This window comes from Muntiacus reevesi, chromosome 14 (assembly GCF_963930625.1).
Source record: "Muntiacus reevesi chromosome 14, mMunRee1.1, whole genome shotgun sequence".
Classification (NCBI taxonomy): domain Eukaryota; kingdom Metazoa; phylum Chordata; class Mammalia; order Artiodactyla; family Cervidae; genus Muntiacus; species Muntiacus reevesi.
This window is the reverse complement of record NC_089262.1, coordinates 21,567,760-21,577,761: the sequence shown is the minus strand read 5'-3', so window position 1 is coordinate 21,577,761 and position 10,002 is coordinate 21,567,760. Positions and strand designations below refer to the sequence as shown.

Here is a 10,002-nt window from a genome sequence, read left to right as displayed (position 1 = left end):
CTTTTTTTCATAGGATGATGACAGGCTGAATATGTGAACAGTAAATAATAAATAAAACACATGTATATTGAGATCTAGAAAATATTAGGGGAGGTTTCAAGAAAGATCCAAAGGAAGCAGGGGATTTACCTATGTGGATAACTACAGGGAGAAACATTCCAGGTGGAGAGAAAAAGTAAAGAGGTCCTGGTTGAAGAGAGGGGTCTATGAGGTATGTTGCAGGCAGAAGCAAGAGGCACTTTGGCTGGAAAAGAGTCAATTTTGAGTAGTGACCTGAGGAACTGAAGTATAATATGAGGTCAGAGAGGTGACCAGCAGTTATAAAATGGAATACACAATTGTAGGTCTTTGTGAGATGCGTTTTAATCAAAATGAGGTGCGAAGCCATCAGTGTTTTGTGCAGAGAAGTGACATGATCTGATTTACATTTCAGTGGGATTACCTGAAGGATTTCCTGGGTAGCTCGAATGGTAAAACAAACAGTAAAGATTCTGCCTGAAATGCTAGAGACCTGGGTTCAATCTGTGGATCGGGAAGACCCCCTGGAGAAGGGAATGGCAGTCCGCTCCAGTATTCTTTCCTGGAGAATAACATAGACAGAAGAGCCTGACAGGCTATAGTCCATTGGTTCACAAACAGTCAGACATGACTGAATAAGTAATACACACACACAGGATTTACCAGGGATACACTGCTAAGAAAAAATAATTGAAGGTGGAGAGCAGTGAGAAGGCTGGAGCATCATGGAATTCCAGATCAGCATAGGGGCAAGTCTGTGGTGATACATTGTGCAAATGTATCAAAGCTGAAACTTTCAGCATGATTAAATCCTTATACAAAACAGTGTAAATTATGTCACATGTTGAGTTACTGTAGTAGTGATTTTTATTTTCTGCTCTAGGAAGCTCTATTTGTTTCACAGATCTACCTAAGAGAGAAGAAAGGAAAAGTCTTCAGCTGAAGACACTCAGATTTTTTAAATTTTGGCCTTTTATCTTTGAGGTGGATGAAATTTTAAGAAACTGTGCTTCTGTTTAAAAAAATAATTTAAATATCATTGCATTGCATGCTGCTGCAGCTGCTAAGTCACTTCAGTCGTGTCTGCCTCTATGCAACCCCATAGACGGCAGCCCACCAGGTTCCCCATTCCTGGGATTCTCCAGGCAAGAACATTGGAGTGGGTTGCCATTTCCTTTTCCAATGCATGACAGTGAAAAGTGAAAGTGAAGTCGCTCAGTCGTTTCTGACTCTTAGTGACCCCATGGACTGCAGCCTACCAGGCTCCTCCATCCATGGGATTTTCCAGGCAAGAGTACTGGAGTGGGGTGCCATTGCCTTCTCCGTGCATTGCAGAATAAGTACCTATTTCCTGTAGTTATTAAAATCATTATTTTGTTTTCAAAATTTTAATTTATGTTAAATTACTCTGGGAAAGTTGACATGTAAAATTAACTACATCTCCACTCTATACAGGGGTTATAATTCCTAAAAACTACTAAAGTACCAAAAGGAAAAAAAAAAAAAAAAGAAGGCTTAATATGCCTTTTCTTTGGAATTTGTTTGAAATTATTTGCAATCATCTTTCCTTAAATTATAGACATCTTACTAGACAAGTCATGTCTCCAAAACTAGCAATTACTTTATATAAGAGAGGGAAGGTAAATATTTTGGTTGCTATCATTAATTAATCTTTGTCACATTAAATTTAAAGTGACAGGTAACATTCATAATGTTGTCAACTGACTTTTTTTTTATTTGTTTGTTTCTTTGAAGCCTTTGAAAACATGTCCAAAACACTGATGAAATGTTGGAAACCAGTTGAAATACAGTAAAATTCAACGGAATAAAATAAGAGTGCTTTTTTCTTCATCCACATTGGAAATTGTCAAGACGTGAACTATGACAGTATATCAATTTTTGCTACTATTTCTGCTCTGGGTATGCCTGCCACATTTCTGTTCTCCAGAGATAATGTTCAGAAGGACTCCTGTGCCCCAGAAAAGAATTTTAGGTGCACGTGTACCGAGGAGTGATGGCAAAATACTTCATCGTCAAAAGCGTGGTTGGATGTGGAATCAATTTTTCTTATTGGAGGAATATACAGGATCTGATTATCAGTATGTCGGCAAGGTAAGTCTTTATTGAAATTGCAAATATTTACATTCTTTTATATATATGTGTGTGTGTGTCTCATAAAGAATACTTGAAGTTTATAAAAATTACTATTCTTACAAATTTTACTCTTTAAATATTCCTAAAGCAATTTTTGATTATGAAATACAAATTATAATTTAAAAACTATGTAATGAATATGGAATGATAAATATAGGCGTTCATTTACTAGAATTAATTCCGCCTACTACCTCATGGATTAGAGGTAACAAAATTGCAATTTCAGAATTTGTATTTAAAAATCAATAATTGGAAGAAAACTATATGTCAATCTTGTCACTTAAATTGACAATGCATGAGTATTACTATTGTTTCAATCTAAACTTCAGTAGAGTCATTCACATAATTAAAATTATGCTTGAAGTTTTTGGTTTCTAACAAAAAAGAATTTGAGAAAATATATGTTCATTGATTTTTAAAACACTTTGGTATGTTTTTTCATGTTCCAATTATTTCAGTCCTTTTAAAATCTCTGGCAATATAATAATGATGGCATTAAAGGTTAAATGTCATATTGACTAGGAGGAGAAAAAAGGAAATGGCAACCTAAGCAATTTTACCAGAAAACAAGCAGTAGTGGGCTTATCACAGGTGTCATCTGATCAAATGTCTGAGATCAGAAGGTGAAGGCAAATTTTATGGTTGCTGCAATAGGTAACTTTCAGTTTATGAAACCAACCACATGAAAATATAATAACTGAAATTTGATCCATAGAAACTATAAATGATTTCATTTGGTTCTTCCTAGACATAGCAGTTATTTGCATAGATTTTCCTTCATGGAGTCCTTAATGAGTAATAAATGTTGCTAAATTGATTATCATTGCATTATGTGCTGTTGTGATAGTCAAGCTACTTTATGTGCTTTCATTTGTTCTCTCTCCAAAGAATATCAATAACTTGAAATCAAAAACTTCATATCTCTGTTTCTTAGAGTAGATTTTAATATTTAGTTGATTAGATTAACCTGAGTTGTATTGAACTGAATTCTCAGAGTGGTCTGGTACCACTTAGCTCTTTGCTGGGGAACACTAATGTAGAATTTACATTACTATGGGGTATTAAAGCCAGTAAATACTTAAAAGACATATGCATTTTGATAAACAACTCAAATGCTGCTTCCATAGTCTGCTCTATAAAAGCAACTCAGAAAACTCTTCAATAAGTAGAGTCAAAAGGAACTTAAGGAATGTGCTCATCAGTTTCTTCTGTGTGTCCTGAGCTACCAGATTAGCAGAAATAAATATATTCGATGCTGTAACTCTGACTTTACTTCTGATATTCAGAGCACCTGTTATTTAGCTTATATTTCAAGTCCAATTTGTATTTCTATCATTTATTCATGTAGTGACCTATGAGTGTGTACGCTTAGTCTCAGTGACTCCTGCAGCCCCACAGACTGTAGCCCGCCAGGCTCCTCCATCCATGGGCTTTTCCAGGGAAGAATACTGGAGTGGGTGGCCATTTCCTTCTCCAGGGGATCTTCCCCACCCAGGGATGGAACCCAGGTCTGCAGCCTTTTAGGTGGATTCTTTAATGACTGAGCTACGAGGGAAGCCCAACCTGTGAGATATCTATCCTTAAATTTCCCTTGTCTATAGTATATATGTTTATTATATATACGTGTCTATATATATTATATTGTCTTGTACAATATAATATATATAGTATATATGTGCACACATTTATAGTATATATATGTATTATCATTGAATGTTTATATTACATTAATTATTTATACAAAGATCTTATCTTAGAGGTAAACATATCAATGTGTGTATGCAAAAAGGATGATATGCAATATAGAATATTTTATAAATGTGCATTTTAATGAATATAATAGGGGGCTAAGATATATTCTCTTCATGAGGTATAACTTTTTTTGAAATTTCCTAGATATTCTTTCCAACATTACTTATAATAAATGTATTACATATTCATCCTTTCAGAAATTCTGGTTCTATTTTTTACTTTGTTTAAAATAAATATGTGATATTGATGCTAAGTGATTCAATGTCTAGTTTAGTTTAGAGGTAGATGTCATAATTGTCCCAATTACTAGACACATGGGAAGACAATGACACACGCTCCTTTGTTGTGGGAAACCGTGGGAGCTCTGAGTAGAGCCAATGAAGAAACTCACAATGGGGAACTGAGGACAAAACTGAAAAGCATGTGCATGAAGAGGGGCAATGTTTAAATACCAAGCAGCCAGTGTGAGAAAATGAGAAAGTGAAAGTCACTCAGTCATGTCTGACTCTTTGTGTTCCCATGGAATATACAGTCCCTGGAATTCTCCAGTCAAAACACTGGAGTGGGTTGTCTTTCCCCTCTCCAGGGAATCAAACCCAGGTCTCCTGCATTGCAGACAAATTCTTTACCAGCTGAGTCACAAGGGAAGCCTGTAAAATGGCCATTAGATCCTGTAAAAAATGGATGGCATATAATTTCTTAGATAAAAGCCCACTGCTGTTTACAGAATGAAAGCAAGGGAAAGAACCCCTTAGTCCTCACTGGGTTAAAGCAGAAGAAAGCTTAAGAAAAACATGAAACTGTCAGTCTCAGTTCAGTTCAGTTCAGTCGCTCAGTTGTGTGTCACTCAGTCGTGTCCGACTCTTTGCGACCCCATGAATCACAGCACCCCAGGCCTCCCTGTCCATCACCAACTCCTGGAGTTTACTCAAACTCATGTCCATTGAGTCGGTGATGCCATCCAGCCATCTCATCCTCTGTCGTCCCCTTCTCCTCCTTCCCCCAACCCCTCCCAGCATCAGGTTCTTTTCCAATGAGTCAACTCTTCACATGAGATGGCCAAAGTATTGGAGTTTCAGCTTCAGCATCAGTCCTTCCAACGAACACCCAGGACTGATCTCCTTTAGGATGGACTTGTTGGATCTCCTTGCAGTCCAAGGGACTCTCAAGAGTCTTCTCCAACACCACAGTTCAAAAGCATCAATTCTTCGGCGCTCAGCTTTCTTCACAGTCCAACTCACATCCATACATGACCACTGGAAAAACCATAACCTTGACTAGATGGACCTTTGTTGGCAAAGTAATGTCTCTGCTTTTTAATATGCTATCTAGGTTGGTCATAACTTTCCTTCCAAGGAGTAAGCATCTTTTAATTTAATGGCTGCAATCACCATCTGCAGTGATTTTGGAGCCCCAAAAAATAAAGTCTGACACTATTTCCACTGTCTCCCCATCTATTTGCCATGCAGTGATGGGAACAGATGCCATGATCTTAGTTTTCTGAATGTTGAACTTTAACCCAACTTCTTCACTCTCTTCTTTCACCTTCATCAAGGGGCTTTTTAGTTCCTCTTCGCTTTCTGCCATAAGGGTGGTGTCATCTGCATATCTGACGTTTTTGATATTTCTCCTGGCAATCTTGATTCCATCTGTGCTTCTTCCAGCCCAGCGTTTCTCATGATGTATACTCTGCATAGAAGTTAAATAAGCCAGTCTAAATACTCATATATATCCTTGCCACTGCCAGTATTTTTCTCTCTCAGTGGTTAAATCAGTTAACTTCTCCTGGCCTTCATTTTCTCATCTATTGTATGATCATATCAGTGGTTTTGCATTATATATGAATATATATTTATATTTATATATTTACCACTGAGCCACCAGGGTAGCCTATAGTGTACATTATATATCTCTATTTATAATGTACATATTATATTAATGTACAACATTATAGGCTACCCTGGTGCCTCAGTGGTAAAGAATCTGCCTGCTAATGCAGGAGATGCAGGTTCAATCCCTGGGTCTGGAAGATCCCCTGGAAAAGGAAATGGAAACCTACTCTATCTAGTGTTCTTGCCTGGGAAATACCATTACAGAGAAGCCTGGTGGGATACAGTCCATGGGATCACAAAAGAGTTGGATAGAACTTAACAACTAAACAACAACAAATGTACATTATATTTTTAATTTTATTTGATTACATTATAAATGTGAAGTGTATAAGCATTTAAAAGCCCATTTATTAAGAAAAAATAAAAAGAATAAGAAGAAATAAAAGAAGACTGAGAAAAAGAAGAAGAAAGCCAGTGGCTGAATTGCCACTTCCATGGCTTTTATTAATAAACTAGCTAAACCCGTGATGAACTCAAAGCATTTCTTTGTTCACCTCTCAAAGAGCAAAAAAAAATATTTTCCTCCAAATAATTTAATCAAATGTATATTAAACCAAAATACATTTTGAATAAGTTTTTTTTTTCTTTTTCAGTGAAATAATCGTAATATTGACCTTTAAGATGGGATAGTGTCTGCTAACCCTTCTTTACCTTCCAAAACAAGGGGTTTAAAACTCGAACTTCAAGTATCTAGTTTGCTCTATGCTGCATTAGTATCTCAATTTCCTATGAACATTTTTAAATTTCCCAATTTAAGATTTGAGAAACATTGTGTTTATCAACTATTTTTATTAGTTTAATTTTTTTTACATATAACTTATCACAGATTTCCATTGCCTGTTTTAATTGCTCTAAATAATTTCAAATCTCTAGGCGTCCATATATTCAAATAAATAATGATATTAAGCTAGATATGCTTGAATTTACTTTGAGCTGTAATAAACACTCAGTTCTAAGTGAATTACTAATTCTATTTACTGTCCAAGTTTTGCAATTTATATAATAATTATTCTGAAGTTGAGAAAAACATGTTAAAACTAGATTTTTAATCAAAAGCAGAGAATGAGAAAGATCCCCAAACACCAAAAACTTAATAACATAATTGAGAAACAATAAATCTGATTCTGAGTCAGCATAGTATCAGTAAAATAATTCACTCTAGGAAGTAAAAACATAACAATTTTAATAAACAATTAGGGCAGTCTAACTTCTTGATTTAATGTAAAAATATACCATCTGGACACATGAAAGAGATTCTTGGGGCCTCCAAGTGATTCAAACCTGATAGTCTCATTGATGTCATCATTCCCTAATTGTAGAATACATTTGACACATAGATTCTTTTTTTCCCAGTGATAGTTTTTTTTTTTTTTTTTAATTATTATTATTGAAGTATAGTTGATTTACAATGTTGTGTTAGATTCTGGTGTATAGCAAAGTGAATACATATATATATATATATATATATATACACACACACATACATATATATTCTTTTTCAGATTCTTTTCCCTTTTAGGTTATTATAAAATATTGGTGTGTCTCCTACATCTCCTGAATTGGCAGGATAACAAAAGGTTACGGGACTCTTTCTATCTTAGATACCACACAGACCCCAAAAGCCTGAAACACAGCAATATTTGGCACTTACTATTTTGTCTGAGGCTTTTGGGATTTGTGATATGTCTGAGATAAAAAGAGTCTCATAATTTTTTGTTATCCTGACTTAATTTGAGATTTCATTACACGAATCTATGCTACTAAATGTCGAGCCTGGAGAGGCAAGTTATTTTTATTTGTCTTTTTATTTCTTTGGAAGGCGCTTTTAATGTGCAGCAGTTTATAATTATCACTGGAAATTTCTAGAAGAAACGTCTTCCAAAAACTGAAAAAAAAAAAAAAACTGTTATTCATAAGAGAATCACCCGACTTTAAACATTCACAGTCAGAAAGTACCAACTGTACTCACCAAATTAGACTGTATGTGTTTTGTCCTCAATAATATGGGTACAATCAAATCAAACCTAGTTGCAATCAGGGAAGGACTAGTTGGAACTAAGGTAGAAAAAACTGTCCTGACCTCCCCACTATAATCTTCCTATGGAGGAAGTTCTCAGGTGATCTTGTAGAAGAACTTTCTATCAGAGTTGAGAGAGTTAGAAGCATTCCCTTTGACATTTTAAAAACTGTGATGTTCTTGAGGCCAAACGTTCCCAGGTGATTTTTTTCTTTTTGTTAAATACAAACATGATGAAGAGAACCTGCATAAACACACACACGCACATTTAGCTGTTCCATACATATAGGCTTGCTTTAGTGCTGAGATGGGAGAAGGAACGGTCTCGTGATAGAGTTATTTTCTGTCTGACCCCTAGTAATGAAAACCATAAAAGCATTGAGCACAAAACAAGTTAATACAGTGAGTGATTTTAGTTAGAAAATATCCTGGAAGAAAATAAATCAGGATGACTTGATAGACATCAACAGAAAATCTTTTAGATTAAATGATTAATGAAAACCTTCCTGATGAGACATTTGGACTTTTGAGGTGAATATAGACGTTATTTCCCTAATATAGGTAAAGGGAATTTGCTCAGTCGTGTCCAACTCTTTGCGACCCTATGTACTGTAGCCTACCAGGTTCCTCTGTCCATGGAATTTTCCAGGCAACAGTACTGGGGTGGGTTGCCATTTTCTTCTCTAGGGGATCTTCCCAACCCAGGGATCAAACCCGGGTCTCCTGCATTGCATGCAGACACTTTATCATCTGAGCCACCAGGAAGGTTAATATAGGTCAAGACCACCATAAAATAAAGATGAACCTGAATTAGAATTTATAAAAACTCTACTAACCTTCAAGTATTTTTAAATAGAGACATGTCCTGCAAAACCCTGATACTGTTTCCCAGGCAGACCACCTTTGGTTTTCATTTTCAGAATGCATCCAATGTCTGTATCTCTCAATATTTCAGCTAGAAGTTACATTGGAAAATTATGCTCACATCTTCAAAGCTCACTATAACATGTTAACAAAGTAGTTAAATTCAGGAACATCTTAAGCTATGTTCCAGATACACTTGGTAGAAGTTCAAAACCACCCATAGGTGGTTTAAAGATAAGAGAGGCTGTAAAATAGAATGTGCACCTAAAATTTTTAAGCTTTTTGGGAAGCCATACTAATTCCTGTTAACTCATAAGTGATCAGGTAACACTGATTTAAGCATTTTATGTATTAACATTATAGCATGTTATTCTTACATAGAGATTTCACTATGTTTTATTTACTTTTTTAAGAAATTAGTTTTGAATTTGTGTCTACTGTGAAAGCATTCTATTTTTTCCCATTTAAACTAATGGGAAATAGACTTCTTGTTAGCATTTTCCAGTAAAATATCCAATGCCAAATATTGAATTTAAAAAAAAACAAGATAAATGGAGTTAAGTATGGGACACTCACATATAGAAATCAATTTCAATAATTCTTTTACTTAAAAGTTCTTACTGATAGTAGTGACAGTATATAATTACTAAACTCTTCCATGAACTTACTTACATAACATGCTATATCACCATATAATCCTCACAAAACAACAGTACATCCACACCACCTAAATAATTTACCACACTCACCGCCCTTACTGTACTCTAGTGATTTGTGGGAAGTCTATCTTTCCCCTCATCTTTATACTGTTGATTTAGTAACCCAGAGAAGCTACGTTTCTGTCTTTTCTTTCCCACCAGCCTTATTTTTATATACCCTTCTCTTGGACTTACCATTTTATAATCCCCTCCACACAAAAACTGTTTGTCTCTTTTTTCTGCTTCTTCAGTTGGTCACCCAGCATCTCTTAAAATCTGCATCTCTATGCTGGGTCCCCTGAATTTATTTTTATTGGATTATGTTTTACATAATAGATAATTATGGATTTATTTTCAAAAATATTATTTCTATGCTTCTAGACCAATTAACTCACAAAGATTAGTAATAGTTGGAAGTAGATAGAAGTGCTTTGATAATAATAATAGATAGGTAATAATTTTTTAAAAACGACTCATTTTTTCTGTGCCAAATAAACTTTTAAAAACATTAGCTATTATTTTAAAATAGAAAAGTTAAGAAAAATTTAGATCTACAATTTAATCCATCATTTTTCAAATACAGAACTTTAAGAAATACAATAATCTT

The 10,002-nt window shown here is 34.9% G+C and overlaps 1 protein-coding gene across 1 annotated transcript in view; it reads left to right on the top strand.

The window, feature by feature from the left end:
- The first annotated feature begins 1,854 nt into the window (after positions 1–1,854).
- Positions 1,855–10,002, top strand: part of CDH10 (cadherin 10) — a 109,013-nt gene continuing 100,865 nt past the window's right edge. Inside the window, exon 1 of the mRNA XM_065905313.1 lies at positions 1,855–2,130. Within this exon, the coding sequence (XP_065761385.1) occupies positions 1,900–2,130 (231 nt within the window). The 5' untranslated portion in view covers positions 1,855–1,899. The remainder of the gene's footprint in view (positions 2,131–10,002) is intronic.